The following is a 23,253-nucleotide window of genomic DNA, read 5'->3' as shown; positions in this document are numbered from 1 at the left end:
CAGAGATAAAATTCCCTCTCAGAAAGTTAAAAATCTAGAAAAGGCAGTAAGACTATGTGAACAATAGAGACTTTAACATGGGTGCTTTGAGAATATAATGGCAAGTACCACTTCAGGTAGTCTCACTAGCCTCGTTTTCCTTGTATAGAACTATCAGTCAGCGTTCAGTCGGAGAAGCGGAACTATTAGGATAGAGGTTTGTACGGAATTTGACTTGGCACTGTTGTGGGAGCTGGTTAAGCATGGCTCTCTGAGGCTGTTAACCTTTGTTTCTGATGTAGGAGCTCGAAGTCCAAGAGCAGGCAGGGAAGGGGGAAGATGGCTATAAAGTGGGAGACACAGGAACAAGTAGAAATCATAACCACAGACTGAAACCCTTGTCATTATAATTACCTCGGACTTTGATGGTATGACTCCCAGAAAAGCCTGGGTCCTTTTTCACACATACCATGTCCAAAGGTTAGAAAAGCTGAAGAGTGCTTCAGGGAAAGGCTGGGAAGTTGTAGGCCCAGCTAACAACTGGGAGCCACAGATCAGCAACAACACCTATGAGCTCCTAAATAGTTGCTGTTTCACATCTGCTCTATAAACTTGCTCAGGGATCAAATGCTCACTCTAACCGAAACATTCAGGGAAGAGAACTCTGGAAAGTAGTTTAGTGTAACCCACTCGACGCATTACAAACCACCACAATAACTAGCCTATTAATAAATGTTAACCTAGATGAGTAATACTGACAGCAAAAATCTAATCCCCAAAAGTCAGTGAACATCCAGTGAAATGGAGAGAGCAGAAAGGTGACAGGTGAGAAAGGAAAGGCTGAGCTGGCATTTGAAAGAGGAAGTTAGCCAAAGAGTCAGGAGTTGGGTCCAGAAAGAAGGAGCAGCATTCGTGATTGTGGAGAAGTTAATGTAGAAGAGTAACACTTAAATCTATGTTACTCAAGTGAAATACAAATAGGAGTCATATTAGGGTCCTTAAATGTTCTGCTCAGCAGTTAGATTTTGTTCTGAGGACCGGGGAGCCAGTGAAAGGTTTTTTTGTTTTGTTTTGTTTTTTTTAAAGTTATTTATTTGTTTGACAGATTACAAGTAGGCAGAGAGGCAGGAAGAGAGAGAGAGAGGAGGACAGGCTCCCCACTGAGCAGGGAGCCTGATGCGGGGCTCGATCCCAGGACCCTGGGACCATGACCTGAGCCAAAGGCAGAGGCTTTAATCCACTGAGCCACCCAGGTGCCCCCCAGTGAAAGGTTTTAAGCAGAGGAATGACAACTAGATTTTTGTTTCAGAAAAGGTACTGTCAACAGAAGAAGACAGTTTGGAGAGAGGCAAAGCTTGCTCAGCGGCAGGATCATTCTAGCCAAAAGACATTGAAGACCTCAACTGAAGGCCTTTTCAGTGTGGTTGGAAAGGAGGTAATTGAGAAACATTAAAGGCAACGTTAATGGGACTTGAGTGTGCAGATAATGGAAGAAAGGAACAATCAATGTGAGTTACAGCTTTCTTGAAGGAGAAGTTATAGCCTGAAAGAGAAGAGAATGGGAGGCACTGTTACTCACCATGACTCAGGAAAGAGTATAAGTAAGTATAGAGCCATGAAAGAACATCAGTGTTTTCGAAATGGTAGAGGATTACACAAAAGAAAGAATAGCCAGTTATTGGAGGAAAACCAGGAGAGAGCAGTGTCAAAAAATCAAGACCGTGGAGAGTTCTGTGTCAGAAGAGCCACTTTTTCAGGGAGATTAAGAGGACTCAAAGTGTGCATTAGAGTTAATAACAGAAAGTCTCTGGTGGCCCTTATTAGAGTAGTTTTGGTTGAATAGCAGGGACAAAAGATAGATTACAGTTGTGGTAAAGAATTGAAAAGCAGTGAGGAAATAGACCTACATAGAATAATTTCCAGAACATTACTCACCCTCACTTGTATTGTCTACACACCTGTTGGATTCCTTAGAGACATCTCAAATGTAAGTTAAAAATAGATCTCTTAGTCTCCACCCCTACCCTGCTCTTCCTAAGTCTTCTCCATCTCATAATGGCACCACCTTTCACCCAAGTTGGTCAGCCCAAAAAACTAGGAGTCTACCTTAGTCCTTTTCACTGTTGGTTTTTTTAAAGATTTTACTTATGAGAGAGAGCAGTCGCAAGCAGGGGGCAAGGGGAGGTGGAGGAAAACAGACGAAGCCCACTCCCTGTTGAGCGGGGAGCCTGACGATGACGATGTGGGGCTCGATTCCAGGACCCTGGGATCATGACCCAAGCCTGAGGCAGATGCTTAGTCAATTGAGTCACCCAGGAGCCCCACGCTTTCACTTTTCTACCCTGTCCATCAGCAAGTCTTGTTTACTTCTACTCAAAACTTACCACAAATCTGTCCACTCCTACCACTGCCTAATCCAAGCTGCCATGTTTCACTTGGACTACTACAATTTTCTGTTGTGTTCTTGCATCCTTTTAACAATTCTCTGCAGCCAAAGTGAGCTTTATAAAATGTCAGTTGAATCCTATCACTCCCCTGCCTAAAACTTTGTAATGCCCCATCACATTTAGAATAGAATCTGATCCTTATCTTATTTACAAGGTACTATATGATCTGGTCCCTAGCAATCTCTCTGACCTCATGACCACCACTCTCCCTGTTGATTCCGCTTTGGCCACCCTTTCTTTGCTTTTCTCACACGTCTGAACTGTTCCAGTTTGCACACTTTGCACAAACTCCGAGCTTCCCAGACAAGTTGCCACAGATGGCTAATATGCCAGGAGATACTACTTAATATGTGGGGCAGTGGGGCTGACCCTTGGGCCAACGATTTCAGGCTGAGAACAGCTTCATCTGGGGCTCCTCATCAGGCCACTTGTTCTGAGCAGAGTCTAAGAACAGGCCCCACAGTCCCCAGAACCAGAGAACCGGATGACTGATGTCCTGCCTTCAGCAACACTGACACGTTGCCAAGAGAGGGTTTTGCTACCTGGACATAAGCACTGGCGCCCAGTTGTAGGGCACGTGCTGCTTCTGTTGGGCCAGGGGCCATGGATGTGCTGGAGGAATTTGTTTACCTGTGCCCAAGCAGTATGGTGTCAACCCAAAGAGGAGGTGATAAGCCAAGCAGAGGTCCTAGAGGCAAAACTCAAGACCCTGGCTCCAAATCTCTACCTCCAAATTATCAGAAATGTATTTCTATGCGGTAGATGTGGTTTGGGACCTACCAACGGGCTGCATGGTGATTGGCTAGCTGGGCAATCTGCAGATGAGAGTATCGTGATTATTTAAGTACGTGATATGAAAAAGTCCAGTTGAATTTGAAGTATTTTTGTATTAGCAAAAGAAATCAATTATGTTGTCAATGAAAAAAGGGAAATGTTAGATTCTTTTGTTATAAGTTTTATACTGAGCATAAAACAAATTATTATCAATGATAAATAATAATCTGAAGACCATTCCAGTCAAGTCAATCACCCTAATTCGGTGGTTATTCTTAACATCCCTCATGGTAAGATAACCCAGAAATGTTTCCTGATGTGATTAAATATAAAGTAGACAATGTCACCTATGATGTACTCTAGCCAAAAATAATGAACTTGAATCTGTCAAGGCTTAAGATGTAAATTCCAGTTTCTAGGAACTACAGGAGATAGAGGAACAAGATAAATGACACTAAAGGAAGTAATTAAATTAAGGATTATGTTTCTCCATGTATTAGGTCTTAAGTGTTTTCCATTAAAGTTTTTTGATGTTCTCTGTTAAGGTCTGGTACGTCTTTTATAACATTTATTCTAAAAGGTATAACATTATTCTAACATTATTCTAAAAGGTATAAAATGTACCTTGCTTAAATTTTCAATTTGTTGTTGAATAAATAAAATTAAGATGTAGATTCCTGGAACTTTGTTGGTTGGGGTTAAAATGCAATCGAAATGCAAAATCTTGTAACATTTGCTTCCAGTAATGGTAGATTAGGTAATTCAGACTGACTGTCCAACTGAAGAAATTTTTTAACATCTGAGTGAGATATAAGACCTATCTTAAGAATATTAAAGCACCAAGAGTTAATGAGACATCATCAGGCCAAGGACCGAGAGACAGTGGAAGTTCAGAGAGGTGAGTTTAGCACTCGGGCCCACTTATGCCCTGGAAGCATTTGCCAATCTGAGAGAGATGGCCAAAAGACTAAACTATTCTTTCCGTGACTTCACAGAATAGTGGCTATTTCCAGAGAAATGAAGGATGGAGTCCAGGACCCACTGAGGAGGGAAACCGAGTAAACATCACCACTTCCCACCATCAACACACACACACACACACACACACACACACAGTCAGCTGTACTTGGAATAAAGGTGAAGACCAAAAAATCAGCCCTTCCATGGCCAGTGCCCTGCTGTGAGTGGATGACTCCATGAACATTCAGCCCTGAACTTGGATTAAGGTGATCCCAGATTGCTGGTGCCCCCAGGTCCCTGGCAAAAGCAATACAAGAAACCTGGTTTAGAGGAATAAAACACGACCCTAGTCTTATATTTCTACAAATGATTTCTCAAACCCAGTTTTACAGTAAAAGATAATCAGATGATTAGAAGATAAGATACTGTAAGCAAAAACTAAATATTAAGCCATAAACTAAATATGCTTATTGTATTAAAGCAGATAAAAGTCAAGTTTGAAAATGTTGACAGAGAACTGGGCATACATTTAAAGAAACAGAAAATTTGAAGAATATAAATTCTAGGGGCGCCTGGGTGGCTCAGTGGGTTAAAGCCTCTGCCTTCGGCCCAGGTCATGATCTCAGGGTCCTGGGACCAAGCCCCGCATCGGGCTCTCTGCTCAGCAGGGAGCCTGCTTCCTCCTCTCTCTCTGCCTGCCTCTCTGCCTACTTGTGATTTCTCTCTCTGTGTGTTAAATAAATAAATTTTTTAAAAAAAGTATAAATTCTAGAACTGAAAAAAATATATAGAAAAATTAGCTCAGTTGGCTCTTGTCAATAGCAGATTAGACCATGGCGAAAGGAACAATTATGAACTGGAAATAACTTAGAATATCTAGAAGGAAGGAGAGAGAGACAAAAAAATGAGAAATACCAAATGGAGAGTAGGAGAGAAGATACAACAAGGTCTAATATGTAGTTGGAATCCCCAAAGAAAATGAAGCAGAGGCAATACTTAAAAGAGCTCACAGCCAGAAGATCATGACATGAAATGGTCAATATATGGGGAGGAAATAACCAACCAGGATTCTTTGGCATTAAAATATCTTTTAAGAATGGAAGAGAAATAAAGATTTTGAAAGAACTAAATGAGTTAACAACCAGCAGCACTTCACTGAAAGACTAAAAGGTATCCTTAAGACAAGGAAAATGATCCCATAGAAAATGCCAGAAACGGGAAAAGGAAGAAAAACAGCCGTTAAATACGTGAGTAGACCTAAGATAAGTGTAAAGATAAGCTCTTGGGAGATTAAAATATTTTTATGCAGAAGTAGACAAATTCATAATCACATCCATGACTAAAAAATTAGTAAGCAGTTAGGATATAGAATTTGGACAGAACAACAAACTGTACTTAATAGAGACATATAGAATGCTACTGCCAATAACCACAGGCTACACATTCTTCTCAAGTACATATGAAATAGCATTCAGGGGGCCTCTGGGTGGCTCAGAGTCACTTAAGCCTCTGACTCTTGGTTTCGGCTCAGGTCATGATCTCAGGGTTGTGAGACCAAGCCCTGTGTAGGGCTCCACTGAGTGCAGAGTCTGCTTGAGATTATCTTTCCCTCCTTCTCAAGCTCTCTCTCTCACTCAAATAGATAAACAAATCTGGGGGGGAAAAAGATAGTATATAAAAATTGACCATGTAATATTGCATAATGCATGCTTCAACAGATTTTGAAGGATCGAAATCATGCATAATATTTTTTGTTGATCGCAGAGCAGTTGTGCTTAAAAGTTAACCAAATGATAAGGAAATCAATGTGTATTTTGAAATTAGGAAATACATTTCTAAGCAATCCATGCATCAAAGAAGAAATTAGAAAGTATTGTGAAATGAATGACAAAAAACAGAAGATACAGAGGCGCAGAGAGTACAAAATCTGGCCCCAAACTTCGTGAAGTCGGGTTTGTGGTTAGAGAATCCTCAAAAGTTGTTTTGTTTTTCTCTTTGTCCTCCTCTGCCCAGAGCCAAGACTGGAATAAGCCAGTGTGACAGGCAGATTTCTGCAGTGCCCCCTAGTGTCTGCCCTGGTGTTACCCCAGTAAAATCCCTTCCCCTGAGCACTGATGGACTCTGTGACTTGCATCTAATGATACAATATACCAAAGGCGATGTGTTGCCACTCCCTCCATTGGGTTATTTTATGTGGCACAGGTGATGAGAAGTCACTCCCACTGCTACATTGCGCTGTAGACCACCATCCTGGCAGCCTGGCAAGACTCTCCTGCTGGCCTCAAAGAAGCAGACTGGCATGTTGTGAAATACCTATGAACAGGGCCACAGGTGGGGAATGGCAGATAGCTTCTAGGACCTGAGGGCTGACCCAAGCACACAGGCAGTAAGAAGCTAGGGCCCCTCAGTCATACAGCCGAAAGGAGAAGAATTCATGCAAAAAATGGAGTTTGGAAGTGGATTTTCTCCTAGTCAAACCTCTGGTGAAACCAAGGCCCCAGCCAGGGCCCTCACTGCACCCTGGTAAGACCCTAAGCAGAGAACGCTGGTAAGCAGTACCAAAGCCTCTAACCCACAGACACTGAGAGATAATGAACGTGTGTACTCTTTTAGGCCTCAGAATGTGTGATCATTTGTTATGCTGCTATTGAAAGCTAATACAAGGATCCTTAACATTTCCATCTGTGGCATGGCTTTTTTCCTAATCCACCCACTGTGGTTCTCCTTTCAGAGGGTCTGATGCAATCCCCCCCGCCCCACTCCCGCCTTGGCGCAGGCTTTAGATTCGGTTTCCTGATCTCATGCACATGGCCTTTCGACCCTAGCTCTGAGTCAACAAAAATTAGCAGCTGTTCCCAGAACAAAACCCAGCTCCAGCTTTCACTCAATATGCTTCCTTTGTACCTTTGAGGATTTCCAGCATCCAGTTCAGCCATGCATTTCTCAATTCCGGTGTTTAAAATGTTTCATCCAGCATTGGTTGGTGTTCTTTGACAAGATCGCTTTAAAGATCCAGTCTGTTCTATGTCCTGGGATTCGTGTTCACTGTTCAACCCACTGAAGTCTCATTCTCTGCCACTGCCACACACTAAGCTGTGTTCAAAGAAAGGGTCATGATCCCTTCATTTCCAGATCCAGTCCACTCTTTCCAGTCTTCATGTTACTAGGTCTCCCTCTTGGCAGCATCTGGTGCTATTGGCCACAGCTTTCCTTCCTTTCCTTCCTGGCTTCTAATAGCTTGTGTTTGCTGTCACTGCTTCCTCTCAGTTTCCTTAGCTGACAACTGTCTGCCTCCCTCCTAAATATTGGTGTTTCTCAGGGTTCTGGCCTATGAATTTTTATTCCCACTCTACAGGCTATGTGGACAGTTCTTAGCCATTCCCATAGCTTTTACTATCACTTGTATGCTGCTGACTTCCTCTCCTATATCTCACATCGTATTAGGCAGGATGGGTTAGGTTAAGGGAGATTAGAAACTATCCCCAAATCTTTGTGTAATGTGGAAAAGCTTATTTTTTTCTCATAAAGAATCCACCACAGACCCAGGTGACCCTCCGGAGAAACTACCCTCTATATGATGACACAGTGATCCAGCTTCAGAGCCTGCAACCTTACCTTCTCACCACAAATCTCTGTGACTGCCCTGCAGAAGGGGTCAGAAGAGGTCTTACTTCAGTGATTAAATGCTTCAACTCAAAGGGAATACATCACTTTCATTCATAGTCTTTTGGCCACAACAAGTCTCATGGCACCCCCCCAACCGCAGGTGAGGCTTTGGGCCAGAAGGAGAGGAGAATTGGTTGTGGGCAAGAACTAGGACTGTCTATCACACAAATCCAGATCTCTTTCATGAGCTCTAGATCTGTGTGTCCTGTTACGCTCGCCACATTTCTGCCTGAATGTTGCACAAACACCCTGAAGTCAATGTGTCAAAGAGTAAACACATTATTTGTCCAATTCGACATCACTTCTATATCTACACTACTAGTCAGTGATAACGATGCAGAAATCTGGGAGCTACCCTGAGTTCCTCTCTCCCATACCCTCCTCTTACAAGTAGTAAATGACTAGATTCATCACCTCTCTACCCCATCTCTTCTTCCTCATGGCCACTGCCTCTGGTCAGACCTCTGCAATGGTAAAGGATTTGCTACCTTCTGCCTGGCCCCTCCCCAGGCCCTCCTATGTTCTCTTGCCTAAACCCAATATGACCATGTCACTCTTCAGCCATCTCTCCATTCCCCCTAAGGTAAGGTTTGTTTAGAGTCCTCCATTACCTGGTCTTTTCCTTCCTCCAGCCTTTTCTCTTCCATTCCTCATCCCCCCCCCCCCGACCTTCATTCCCCACTGCACCAGCCATGGCAAAATACTTGCATCTCTTGGATTGTAACTAACAAGACAAAGCATGTTTTACTCATGCAATCCCTCTGCCTGGAATACACTTCCTTCCTCTGCCTGTCTAGAAAATGTGATTCATCTTTCAAGACACAACTCATACATCATTTCCTCTATGGTGCTTCTCAGGACACTCAGTCTCCCTCTTTATTGTGTAAGCTCAGCCCTTTCTCCATTGGGTCCCACTCTTCGGGTGCAGATATCAGCATTTCATCTACAATATCTCATTATGCTGTTTACTCCAGAACTAGGCAATGCATGAATTAATTAATTAATTGACACTGTAAGTCTTGAGCTACTACTGTTTCCCTCTCTGGCTCTTCTTCATCCTTCAGCCCTTTGGTAACATCTTCAATCTTTTGCCCTTCCTTGTTTTTGTTTCCATTCCTAGATATCTCTCAAATTCACTTAGATCTCGGCACAAAAACAGACACATAGATCAATGGAGAATAGAGAACCAAGAAATGGACCCTCAACTCTAAGGTCAACTAATCTTTGACAAAGCAGGAAAGAGCATCCAATGGAAAAAAGACAATGTCTTCGGTAAATGGTGGGAAAATTGGACAGCCACATGCAGAAGAATGAAACTGGGCCACTTTCTTATACCATACACAAAAATAGACTCAAAATGGATGAAAGACCTAATTGTGAGACAGGAATCCATCAAAATCCTAGAAGAGAGCACAGGCAGCAACCACTGTGACCTCAGCTGCAGCAACTTCTTGCTAGACACGTCTCCAAAGCAAGGGAAACCAAGGCAAGAAATGAACCACTGGGACTTCAAGATAAGAGGGTTCTGCACAGCAAAGGAAACAGTCAACAAAACCAAAAGACAACCGACAGAATGGGAGAAGATAATTGCAAATGGCATATCAGATAAAGGGCTAGTATCCAAATTCTATAAAGAACTTATCAAACTCAACACCCAAAGAACAAATAATCCAATTAAGAGATGGGCAGAAGGCATGAACAGACATCCAAATGGCTAACAGACACATGAAAAAGTGCTCAACATCACTTGGTAGTAGGGAAATACAAATCAAAACCAGATTGAGATACCACCTCACACCAGTCAGAATGGCTAAAATTAACAAGTCAGGAAATGACAGGTGTTGTTGGGGATACGGAGAAAGTGTAAACCCTCTTACGCTTTTGGTAGGAATTCAATCTGGCGCAGCCACTCTGGAAAATAGTATGGAGGTTTCTCAAAAAGTTGACAGTAGAGCTACCCTATGACCCAGAAGTTGCACTGCTAGGGATTTACCCCAAAGATACAAATCTAGTGATCTGAAGGGGCACCTGCATGCCAGTGTTTATAGCAGCAATGTCCACAATAGCCAAACTATGGGAAGAGCCCAGATGTCCATCGCCAGATGAAGAGATAAAGAAGATGTGGTGTATATACACAATAGGCTACTACTCAGCCTTCAGAAAAATGAAATCTTGCCATTTGCAATGATGTAGATGGAAATACAGGGTATTATGCTAAGCAAAGTAAGTCAATCAGAGAAAGACAATTATACAATCTCACCGATATGTGGAATTTAAGAAACAAAACAGGGTCATAGGAGAAGGGAGGGAAAAATAAGACAAAATTAGGGGGACAAGCCATAAGAGACTCTTAATCATACAAAAAAAACTGAGGGTTGCTGGAGGGAAGGAGGATGGGGGATGGGGTAGCTCGGTGATGGACGGTAAGGAGGACACGTGATATAACGAGCACTGAGTTATTATGTAAGACTGATGAATCACTGAACTCTACCTCTGAAACTAATAATACACTATATGTTAAGCAATTGAATTTAATGAATTTTAAAAATGCTCCACTCTTGAACCATGCTGATCTCTGGGAAAACATCCCCTGAGTCCCAGCAACCAGTCCCGGGCCTGGGGTACCCTATGTGGTTCCTTTATGCTCCCTCAGTCCAAAACCCATCCATGCCCCCGACCCCCAGCTCTGGGTCCACCAGCATGCAGCCTTGTCTGATTTCACCAGCTCTGCCAGCTCTTCCTTTTCCCTTGCCTGTGGGTTGCTCTGCCCTCTGCCTGAAACTGTCTTTCTGGGGCTCTCTGCCTGCCCAGCTTTTTCCCATCCTCTGGTTCTCAGTGTCTGCTCCTTGGACAGACCATCCCTGCTCATCCATTTCATCTAAAGACCTCCCACCATTTAATCTGCTTCTGTCCCTCATGGCTCTAACACAATCTGTAATGTCTGTTGTTTTCTTGTTTTTGATTTCTCTTCTCAATTAGACAATAGGCCCCAGAGAAAATTTTCTGCTTTGTTCTCTGAAATATCCATAGCACCTAATTCACACACAGTTTATTTAGCAAGTGTATGTATTAATATTTTAAATCTTTTTTTTCAAATTTTAGAATGTTTCTTGTTTTCAAACACCACATAAAAAAATAACATGCCTTTCTTGATTAAGAGATCCAGAGAGAGTAACTCCAAGTTAAAGGTGTTTTTTTTTTTCTCTATTTTAATAGTTTCTTTTAGTTGCTGAGAGGAAAATCTGATGAGGATTATCCAATCTGTTCCTCTGATAACTTTGGCCTCATAAGAATTCTTCCTTTATTTTCTATTAACTCCATAAATTACAAATTCTTTTGTAAAAAGAATAATAATTTCAAGGATTATTTTCTTTTGTCACACTTCTTGAATCCTTAAATATCAGATTTCACTCTCAAGGTACTGTTTTCTTACAGAGCCAAACACAAAACACAGTGGAGTGACCAGAACTTCTATGGTGTTCTTAGAAATTACTGTGCTCCAAATTTCTTAAATATCTGTGAATACATAATAGTGAATCTTTCATAAATTCTCTTTTGGATAATATTTCTAAATCCACATGTTTATTTTTCTAAATTCTACATTCATCCTCCCTTTACTTTTTACTACTTCTTTTAAGATGTAGAGTACTTTATTAACATTATTTTATGGATAAATATTTATAAAGAAATGACTCACTTTCACTCTAAAGGGATTGCCCATAACTCTTTTTTTTTTTTTCAGATTTTATTTATTTATCTTGAGAGAGAGAGAGAGAGCCGGAGCATGAGCAGGGAGGAGGGTCAGAGGGAGAGGGAGAGAGAATCTCCAGCAGACTCCTTGCTGAGCACAGAGCCCCACACGGGCTCAATCTCATGACCCTGAGAACATGACCTGAGTCAAAACCAAGAGTCAGATGCTTAACTGACTGAGCCACTCAGGCACCCTCAGTGATCTCCATAAATCCTAGCACACTTCATGTCTGCCCAGCTAGTACCTTATGCTTGACTCTGCTTGACCCTGCACTTTGTCCCTCCTTATCAACCTCATCTCTCTGGTTAGAACAAGTGATATTTGAAGGTGCTTGATGACAATGATAGTGCCATATTGCTGGGAACTTCACCTTATCTCGCATGGTGGTTAAATGCTTAATTAGAAATACACTTGTCTTAACCCCGATGTTCTAGTGTTCATGTGTCAAAAGATATAAGAGAAGCTGTTCATGGGATTAAAAAATATATGGTGTTATAAAATAATTAAAACATATATATATATACATATATATATATATATATATATAATGTTGGGCTCAAAGGGGAAGTCTGACCTCAAGTTTAGACAAGATCTTTGCAACACACAGCTTGATGGGGTAGTAGCGGTAAATCATGATTTCGTCATCTCTGAAAAGTAGGAGTAGTCACGGAAGCAAGTGAAAAGTTCAGTCTTAGACCACGGGCGTCTTATGACCGGACTTTTTCTTAGAAGGTAAATGCATTTACCCCATGCTTTTAATCTAGATGAAATAATTATTCTTGCAAGGGAAATGTCATCTAATTTCTAGTGGTTTCTATCTTTTTTTTTTTCTCTCTTTAACTTTATTTGGTGGAGAAAGGGTTGTATTTGAGTGGCTGCACGTAGCTAGTGGATTTTGTGGCAATTGGTAAGAGTCTCCCAGTACTGGACAAAATGTGCAAAAGTATATATAGTGCTGTTTCTATTTTAATTAATGCTCTGTCAAATGTTTGGGGCGTTGTTTTCAAATGGAAATGTGTTTCCTGCTTTTCTTGGCCTGGATCTGTAAGTATTTATTTTCCTGCTGCTGTGTGTTGGTTTTGTCTTTCAATATGGGGTGGACCCCAAAATTTTAAAGGTGGCTGTGGTGGCACTTTTTTGGGATGGTTGTAAACTCAGAGCCACTTATTTGAAGCTTAAGACTTTACAGAAACCTACAATCCTCTCATCTCCTACATCCCCAGTAGCGAAGTTTAATATAAATTCATAGCATAAGATCATGCTCTTTTTAGGGCAAACACATATTTCAATATTTAAAAAAATAGTCTCTATTTTATGGTGCTCTACAAAGAGCACTGTTGACTTTTAAATTAGAAAAGGAGCAAAAATGCTAGAAAAATTGTTACCACTGATGATTCTGCTGTAGATGACGGGCTTCCTAGTCTTATGTCTCAGAATTCTCACCAGATTTCCCTGTTGGCACTTTACCTTATATTATGTTATTTGGTCGAGTCTAACGAACTTATTATTGTTGCTGTTGTAAGTGGTACATGGCGATTATTTACCCTTCTCCTGACCCTCCCCATGTCCAAGGACTTGGAAATTGATTCACTTTTGAAAGCTGAATAAATAAACACAAATGATAGATGACATTTATTATCTAAATAAATTACCTTAAAATACAGCAGGTATAGACAGAGCCAAAAATTCTTATCATGGGTGTGCCTAAATATGAAGTCAAACTGTGGTTTCCTAAAATGTCTTTATTCTTTTATTTAAATAAAAGTGGAGACCATTTTTATCAGCAAAGAAACTGGTTAAGCGAGTTATAGTACATAGCTATAACTGAAACACTTATGGTCACTAAAAATGCTTATAGGAAGTTTTGAATGGCATGGGAGGGATGTTTATGATAAAGAAAAAACTTAAAAACAACAACAGAAAAGGAGATATGAAGTCTCAACTAGCTTTTAGGAAATGCATGGAAGATTAACTAAAAAGAAATACTCCAAAATTATTAATATAATAATCGATAGTAGGATTTCAGGTGATTTTTCTCTGCTGCTCTTAGGCACTTTACACTTTTTAGTACAAATAAATAAAAGGGAAAATACAGAAAACTTAATGTAAAAAGTAGAACCATAGCCTAGATAAGGACACTGACACTCTTGAAAAGACAATACTTGAACAGAATAAAAATTCTGATACAGCCTAGAGGAAGGGCCTTCACGAAAAAGTGGGTCAAAGCTTACCCAGCACTGCCAGGGAGGAGTGAAGCAAATACATTAGACCTCTATGACATTCAGTATTAAAATCATCCATTCATCTTCTCCCATACTCAGTTCAGTTCAATGTTTGCCAAGCAAAACTGTGGTTTTAAATGGCTCTCCCATGTGTTCTGATAGAATGCTCTGGTGACACCAACATGTTCCTTATGTCATTTCAGTTTATACATCAGTCTCCTGCGAGTTAGTTGGTATGAGTCAGTTCTGGGCCAATCAGTCAATTCTGATTAAGTTTTAGCCCTGCTAAAATCAGATTTCTAGACCTGCAAAGCTGAGGACTGGTTGCTGAGGTATAATAACCACACCATGTGAAGTCCATGACCACTGTCCTCACTAGAACACCCACCATGATTAGCCTCTCTCTCATGGATACTGCTCTGGTATTAAAATCACAGCCTCAGAGTTCGCCCCTCTGCTACCTTTCCTTTCTAGTTTTCAAAGAGGAACATTTTTTATTCTTGGGAAGACAACATGGGAGGATGGAGTTCCAAACCTGAACCCAATAATGGTAAGTCCAGGGCAGAAACCATTACCTGCCTCACTACTGAGTTAACATGGACTGGATTAACCAGTAAGTATACTGAAGAGCTGAATGGGACAACATTTCTGAGGTTGGAAGAATCAAATTTTACCCAATGCCAAGAAGAGTGTCAAGGGGAACCAGGGAGAACAGTCTATCCTCTCAAGTTGAGTAAAGGGTGTCTGTGTGCTCAGTACAAGACCAGCTGGGTAGCTTAGGGCAACGCAGTTCACTTCCCTTACTGGCCCTCTATTTATGGCACTGGCCTTGGGTGAACTCACTGTGGCTGCCTTTGACTAGTCACTGTTAAAAGCCACCCTGCAAACAAAGGAACCACTAAAAAAGGCAGCAGTTTCCAAGGTCAAGTTCCCCAAAACTTTGGGAAATGCTAGTTTTGGGTTTTGCTTTTGGTTCTCTACTCCCTGGCCTTGACATTGTCTGGCTATGGCCGAGGAAGCACATTTCCCTGGGGTCCATTAAATCTTGGAGGGAGGGACAGGAGATGTGTTTGTCAAAGGGGCACATGGGGCTGCAGAAACATGAGGCTCCTCTTTCATGGGTGTAGCTGTTCGTTTTTTAAGTTTTTAAGTGAAAGCTCTACTTTTGTTAAAGGATCCAGGACATGAAACACCGCTCTCTCCTTTTGCAGAGTGGGACCCTCCATTGTGTATGTCCCCTGGTGGCTTGGATAGGGTGGGGCACCTGGGGACTTAATTTAAGCTGGAAAGATTCATGAGATGTGGCAGATGCACTAAGCCCCTTCGCATTCTCTCACAGACAAACCAAGCGTCAGCCCAACAGCTCCGACGATAGCCTCCACAGCCTGCTCCCAGGAGCCCACCAAGTAAGCGAGCCATTCTCCCACCCATTTCATCTTGCACTACATGGCATTGGATTTTGTGCTGACAGCCCTGCCTGATGGGACTTGGGAGGGAGGGCTGGGGAAAAGGGACCAGAAACAGTTGAAAAAAATGAATCGGTTTTTTTATATTTAGAGTGTGGTTCTTAACCCGGAGTGCTCCAGGGAGGGAGATCCCTCAGGAGATCCATGAATCCCCTCAGCTCATCGACAAACTGTGTGTACGGGCGGGCTTGTGAAGATTTTTTTTTTTTAAGATTTTATTTATTTATGTGAGAGAGAGACAGTGAGAGAGAGCATGAGAGGGGAGAAAGTCAGAGGGAGAAGCAGACTCTCCAGGGAGCAGGGAGCCTGATGTGGGACTCGATCCCAGGACTCTGGGATCATGACCTGAGCTGAAGGCAGTCACTTAACCAACTGAGCCACCCAGGCACCCCTTGTGAAGATTTTTTGAGGGGGATAAGAACTCACGATTTGCACTGAGGCCTCAGAGAGATCTGGAACCCCAAAGCAGAAAGTTGAAAAGCAGTGGGTAAAAATCACCTAGCCAGCATGAAAGCTATTTTAGGGATCGACCCGCAGGCAGGAACAGTGACCCTCTGGCCTTTAGCAGAGGCCTTCAGAAAGCCCAGCGGGTCATCTGCTCCCTTTCTTTGCCAAAACAGCATACAGCATTTGGTCTTGGCATTTTTTGTGGGGGTCCTGCTAACACTGCTGCTGCTGGTCCTTGTCTTCCTCATCATGAAGAGCTACAGGAAATGTAAGTGGTCTCCGAGAGATGGGACAGCTCTTCTGGCTCTGACATTGAGATTTAGTCTCGGTGTTAGCTCTGAGGGGGAGTAAAACCTTGGCAGCTCACCCTCTCCACAGACTGGGGAACTGATATCCTTGGCTTCTGTCTCTGCCCTCCCTGCCCCTCCACTTTTGCCACCTCCAACATCCACCTCGCCCCCCAGCCTGCAAAGAGAGGCTTCCCATTCCTCCACGCTCCACTGGTGAGACTTGTCCCTCTCTTTCCTGGCCCCCTGTGGCAGGCCACTCCAGTCCCTGGGTCCGGGATCCTCCCTTGGACCATCACTCCAGCCGTGATCCTCCGGCCAAGGTAAGACGATCACACTGTTTTGGGGACCCTGGGCACGTGCATCTTCTGATCTCTTTGATCCTCTACGACCACAGCCTCCAAGTGGCTTCTACAGAGACCATGGCTTTTTTTTTTTTTTTTTACTGTTTCCTTTTTTTTTTTTTTAAAGCTTTTATTTATTTATTTGACAGACAGAGATCACAAGTAGGCAGAGAAGCAGGCAGAGAGAGAGGGGAGGGGAAAGCAGGCTCCCCACAGAGCAGAGAGCCCATGTGGGGCTTGATCCCAGGCCCCTGGGATCATAACCTGAGCTGAAGGCAGAGGCTTTAACCCACTGAACCACCCAGGCGCCCGAGACCCTGGCTTTTAAAGAGACACCGCCCTCCAAACTGAACTCAGTCGTTTCTCCTCCTTCTCCCTCTGCAGCTTTCATCCCCGGAGGAAGCACTTACCTATGCTAGCGTAGCTTTCAAAATCTCGGAAGAAAAGAGTGAACACCTGACCAAGAACCGTTCTGCACCCTTGGACACGGTTGTCTATGCTCCAGTCAAAGGGACAGACTCCCCCTGCCTTTCCAATGAGGCTTGATGCCGGTCCCTCTTACTCTCCGGCTCTATCTTTATTCATCACTTTCCCTTAGGACAAATTCTGGACCACAGCATGGTCTGGTTGGAGCGGTTGGGTGGGATCTGGAAATGGTAGCCGGCGGTTTTGAAGACCGAGGGGGAGCGCTTCTCTTGGCCTGAGAAGACACTGCCAGCCCTCCTGCTTGGACGGACAGCCTCTTAGCCCTTTGAGGGCTGAGATGGCCTCCGTGGTCCTCTTCCAGAGTGTGTGGTACAGAGCTCAGTGCACAAAGGGTGCTCACTTGGTGCCACTGACCAGCTTGGGAGAAGCCAGCCAGATGGGCAAGTGAGCAGGAGTTCCAAATAAAACCAACCAGTCTGCAGTGCTGGCTCCTCCCGTATCATTTATTTGTCTGGTCCTGTCATGTCCAGAGATCCAGAACTCCTCCATAGCCAGAAGCCCAACAGAGGAGACGGTACTCCAGAATAAGCTCAGGACTAATCGGGGCTCGGGTCTCAACCTCGACCCCAACTAGCTGCATTCTTTTGGTAAGTGTAGCTGCTTCCTTGTGAAAAGAGAACTAATAACGTTTACCTCTTAGTTTGAAAATAAGGAAGATGTCATCTTCTATGGTACTTTGTACATCCCAAGAGTTTTACACAAATATAAGTTCCCCTTGTACAAAGCGCTGTTCACATATGGATGTCCACCTCTTTGCTATAGCATAAAAGATATGCAAAGTGATGTTATATGGGAACTAAAAATTTAAATGTGAACCCCCCCAAATCTTAATGGATGATTCCACAGACAGTCCCAGTAAAAATACCAACAGGATTTTCTTTTTCTTTTTCTTTTTCTTTTTTAAGATTTTATTTATTTGAGAGAGAGAGAGAGAAAGCACGAGCAGGGGGGAGGGACACTGGGAGAAGCAGCCTACCCCGCTGAGCAGAGAGCCTGACGTGGGGCTCAGTCCCAAGACCCCAAGATCATGACCTGAGCCAATGGCTTAACCCACTGAGCCACCCAGGCGCCCCCCCCACCCCCAATAAGATTATTCTTCATTCAGTAAGGTTACTCTAAACTCCCTATGTAGACAATAAACCAGAAAGCAAATCCAGGAAAATTTATCAAAAGAAGCAAGTAAAAGAATATAGGAAGGCTAGCCCTAACCACTAACGAAAAATATTTTTTTTAAATCAAGCGTGACTCATTAAAATGTGTTCATGGTTCGCGAATAAACAAATGGGATAGAGTAAGAAGACTAGAAATAGATATACATGAGAAAATTGAGAGTAAGATGGCATATCCTATCATTTGGGGGAAATTGGTTTATCTGTAAAAGGTGTTTTGAGAGGTAGGCAGCCATGTGGATAAAAACAAGATCAGATCCACATCTCCCTCCTTAAATCAAAATAAATTCTAGATGCATCAAAAATTTAACTGTAAAAAAAAAAGAAGTGTAAAAGTACTAGGAGAGTATATGGGAGAACTTTAAAAATCAAGTGGTCCCTGCCTCGAATGTGTGACCCCAAGCCAATAAACCATAAAAAGTTGATTAACAGGACTTACAAAATACTGTTCAAAATGCCAAGCCTGGAAAATATTTGCAAAGTATCTCATAGCCACAGGGCTGATTTTCTTAATATACTCAGAGCTTCTGTAAGTCAGTCAGAAAAAAAAATCAGCAACTTAGTAGGAAAATCAAAATGAAACAAAAAAGCACAAAGGATGAGTCTGGGTTAGTCACAGAAAGGGAAATATAAGTGGCTTTTCAACAGATGAGGAGATACTCAAGTTTACTCATAATAAAAGAAATAGTAATTAAAACTACAGTTAGGTGTTTTCCATCCATGAGATGAGCAACATTCACAAAGTCTGCTAACAAACCACTCAGGCAGGACTGTGGGGAACAAAGACACACATTCGAATGATATGGTTGGCAATTTGGCAAAAGCTAACCAGGTTTTAAATCCTATAGCCGCAAATACATCCTGTGGAAAGTTTAAATTGTGCATAGTTTAAATTGTAGCATTCACCAAACTGCCTAAAACTTGGTGAGGCTCCTCATACTCTAAGTATACTCCTAGTGCCCAGCATGTGTCCATGGAAACCTCACAAAAACATTAGGAGGCGACAATGGCCATTATTCGCATTTTAGAAGAGAAAGGGAGACCCAGAGGGCCCGAGTCACGTGCTGAGTTCTCACTGCTAGCTCTGGGGCTCATACCAAGAGGGGCTGGCTCCAGAGTGTGCCCGTTTTCCCACTATGCTCAACTCTGCAACAGTGGAAGGTCTAGGAAACCCCCAGTGTCTGTTGAGAGGGGACTAGCCAATGGAGTACAATGTAGCCATTCAAAAGAGGGAAGCCGCTCTATGTTCTAGGACAAAAAAGATCTCCTGTTAGGTCCGTTATTAAACGAAGCGAGACTGAGACAAAGTGAAAGTTATTTAAAGGTTTATTTTATGCCAAGTATTAGAAATCAGACTGATTGGCCAGGGGAACGAGACTGAAACAAAGTTAAAGTTATGCAAAGCTCTATTCTATGCTAAGCATTAGGAGTTAGACTGACCAGCCACGGCCGTCTCCAAAGAGAGCGACCACCCCAGCTTACAGGCTCAAGAATCAAGTTACTGACCGGTCAGGGCCACCTCCGAAGAGAGCGACCCCTCCCAATCTTACAGGCTACCTTTTATTGGGTGAAACTGTAACCCATATCTTGATATCTCAACCCACCGGGTTTGTATGTCTCTTGCTGATTGGCTAGTTCCATCCGGTCTGGTGACGTGTTATTCAAGATTACTCCATACTAGGAACCGTTACAAACAGTACTTTTTGGGAAGGTTTAGTCAGTTAACATATTCAGTGTGAATAAAAAGATTGTCGTCCTTCCCAAGAAGGAGTCATTTTGGTTTGGGCAAGACCTTCTCACTGTTAAAACAGTACTTCGTACTGATTAGATGTCTCTATCTGGCCTGACTCGTCCTTGTATTCTGGGCTCTGTTATCAGGAACCAGCCGACTACATTTTACTGGTTTCCCAGACTTGTTTCTAAGTAAATTTCTCTGGGGGAGAGAGTCAATTTAAGTTTATTGCATAAACAACAAAATGGCTATTTACCCAAGATGGAGTCGCTCTGGCTAAATAGGTCCTTACACTCCGACTTATATCAAACATAAGCTGTTAAACAGAATTCTGCCTGCTCTGTTCGTCCAGGAGAGAATGTGTGTGTGCGCGTGCATGTACACCTGTATTTGTCTATATCTAGCCTCTGAAAGAAAACACCGTTAACGGATCTCTGTGACTGCCTCTGGCCAAGGGAGCTTGATAACCGAGGGACTGAGGGGCAGGGAGGGGGAGGAGGTATTGTCCCTTAAAAGCCCTTTTGTAACTTTTGAAGTTCTCCACTTCCGTTGTTGAGGATCTTCAGGGAACCGGGTACCTGGTGCTCCCATCCCCACCTGGATTCTGAACCAACTGAGAAGTACCGTCTTCATCACACATTTGGCTCTGGAGAACATGGCATGTACATGGCTGCAGAGAAGGGGACAATCCCCTCCCCTCCCCTCCCCACCTCTGAACCAGTGGCTCAGCTGCACCTGGGAGTCACAGAAGAGGTCATGTGTACTTTGAAAGCTGTACACAAAAGGTTAAAAAAGGAAGAGGAAGGGCAGAGCAGGTTCACCCAGATTCTGACCCACGGACTCCCATCAGACAGGTCACTCCTCCAATGGGGCATCCCTGAGGAGTGTTACCTTACTGGGGCTCAGTCTATAGCCAAGGAAGTAGCAGTGGGAGAAAAGCAGCCTCCCCAAATCTCTCTGAGATAGCACATCAGGCAGTATGTTTAAAGACTGAGGTTGGGAAATCCAAGTTCAAAGAGATCAAATAAGTAGCCAGTCTCTCCCATTGAGGAGGTGGCAGAGCCACACTTGTATGCAGTCCTCTGACTTGCAGTCCCCTGCGTCTTGCCTCCAGGCCAAGCTGCCCCACCCAGAGCAGGCAGAGTGGCAGAGAAACTAGCAAAGGCAAGTCCGGTTACCGGATCCAGAAAAGCTCCTGACAGCTGGTTTTTGAGAAGATGGCGGAAGGGTGGGTCCAGTGTGGGAGTGAATGGACCAAGGAGAAAGACAGTTTGGGGATGTGGTCTTGTGAAGAGGCCACAGCACAGCAGAGTGGCCGCCCCAGGAGGGCAGCAGAGGCTCTTCTGTCACTGGCTGGGGGAAGTGCCTCTCTAGCTTTCACCTGACAGCAAACAACACTACTGACCTTGAAGCTAGAAGTCCGGTCAGCTTTCCAGTTGAGAGCCAGGGCTTGTCCCACAGTTCCCAGAGGAGGATGCATTATCCTAGGATCACCTACTTGGACATGAAATATCATGTTAATTACCCTCCCTCTGTTTTCTTGAAGCTTCCTATTTTTAAAATTTTTTTTTTATTTATTCGACAGACAGAGATCACAAGTAGGCAGAGAGGCAGGCAGAGAGAGGAGGAAGCAGGCTCCCCACCAAGCAGAGAGCCCGACGCGGGGCTCGATCCCAGGACCCTGGGATCATGACCCGAGCCAAAGGCAGAGGCGTAACGCACTGAGCCACCCAGGCGCCCCGAAGCTTCCTATTTTTAACAGCAGAACCCTACTCTTTTTTTTTTTTAAAGATTTTATTTATTTATTTGACAGACAGAGATCACAAGTAGGCAGAGAGTCAGGCAGAGAGAGAGGAAGGAAAGCAGGCTCCCTGCTGAGCAGGGACCCCGATGTGGGGCTCCATCCCAGGACCCTGGAATCATGACCTGAGCCGAAGGCAGAGGCTTTAACCCACTGAGCCACCCAGGCGCCCCAGCAGAACCCTACTCTTACAAAGTTAGGTTTTGTCTCCCTACCATGAAAACTGGTGTGCCCCTAGTCCTGCTGGAGGGTGAAATGAGTAGTTAAATAATTGACCATAGATTTAAAAGGTCTTTGCCAGGGAAGGGAAGAAGAAAAGTCTCTGGAACCCTCATTCGTGGAATTAGAACAAACCTGTAGGACTGAACAAACCTGTAGGATTCTGAGGGGGAACTGGTTCTCTAGGTACAGGAGTATAAATCCTGCATCACAACTATGGATGTCTTCATGTGTTGTGGAAGATTGATGCCCGCTCTCTTGCCTTGGGCAGGAGCATGGCCTCACGGAGCCGAGACCGGATTACTGTTTGTAGAGCCGATGGACTTGTGCTTCAGTACGTGGCCACAGAGGAGGACTGGAGTTGTTCTGTGGCTGAGGAAAAAGGCAGCACTTTTGATGTTCTTGAATCGGAGACTCTGGGAGGTGGGGGGACTGGCCACAGGAAACAGGGAGATGGCAGAAATGGTATGGTCTCCTCGCCCCTGCCCCTTCCCATCAGGCTATTGAGTAGCTCTGAGTTCCCTACCAATGGAGGGGTTAGAGTGGAAGCTGAAGGGACTGTGTTCATGAAAGATGGCGTGAGAGCTTAGACCTAAACGTTGCAGAACAGGTGTGGAATTGGGTCAAGAGCCAATCTCCCTGCCCCCCCTGCAGCGACCCCCCGGGCTGCCAAGCATCCTGAGTGCTGAGACTGGCCAGCACCCTTGATTTGTGCTTCCTGATGTGACTGGATATTTCACTCACCACACCTTGGTTTCTCACTGATCCAGAGCGGCCTCCATTCAGTCCGCAGACAATGTCCCAGAGAGGACAACCTTTCCCCCAAGAAAACCTGACACCTGCTGGCTTGGCCGATACCCCTTCTTCTGATACCAGGTAATATCAATGCAGAGACAAATATCGCAATATTGTACTTGAAACTTTTCTGGAAACACACTTCCAGGGATATCCCAGGAGAAGTTAGTCATACCAGAGAGTCCATTCAACACCAATCAGGAATTTATTGGCGAACCAAGAAAACACAAGTGATCTCCTGGCCCCCTGAGCCAGGTTTTGCCCCTTTTCTTCACCTGCGACTGCTGTTCTCAGCTAGCAGCAAGCGATCACTGGCAAGTCAGAGGGTCCTGCAGAACGCCTGAGAGATCACAATTGGTCCCCACAAGGTGGGGGTCGGTTGTCATGACGACTCTATTGTAGCATCACTTAATTCATAAACTAAATAAATCTTCAGTCACATCTGTTCATCATGAGCCATTTTCTGTGGAGTCAGGACACAGGAGGAGGGCTTCAGTGACTTGTCTATTTTGTGGGGAAGAGAAAAAGGAAATCGAGTTGAGATCTGTTGCCTTCCTCTGCTGTGTATTTCTGCCATAGAAGTTGCAAACTCTCTTGCGGTGGCTTTATGGGGACTAAACACCATAGTTCGTTCTCAGGGCAGAAATCAGCTGTCATTACTTGAAAGCCCTTCGGTCAGTCAATAGGGAAGCTTGGCACATGGGGCTC

General features: G+C 43.7%; 1 protein-coding gene across 1 annotated transcript; it reads left to right on the top strand.

The window, feature by feature from the left end:
• Positions 1–12,243: 12,243 nt before the first annotated feature.
• On the top strand, positions 12,244–17,253 carry LOC308341560 (transmembrane protein C1orf162 homolog). The gene is made up of 6 exons (XM_080801626.1): positions 12,244–12,309; positions 14,274–14,349; positions 15,139–15,205; positions 15,886–15,980; positions 16,255–16,322; positions 16,728–17,253. The coding sequence occupies exons 2-6, from the start codon at positions 14,313–14,315 to the stop codon at positions 16,887–16,889; spliced, it is 429 nt and encodes a 142-aa protein (XP_080657752.1). The 5' UTR covers positions 12,244–12,309; positions 14,274–14,312; the 3' UTR covers positions 16,890–17,253.
• The last annotated feature ends 6,000 nt before the right edge of the window (positions 17,254–23,253 follow it).

This window comes from Martes martes (genome assembly GCF_963455335.1).
Source record: "Martes martes genome assembly, chromosome: 4".
NCBI lineage: Eukaryota > Metazoa > Chordata > Mammalia > Carnivora > Mustelidae > Martes > Martes martes.
The sequence above is the reverse complement of the archived record's forward strand: the minus strand, read 5'-3'. Positions and strand labels throughout refer to the sequence as shown.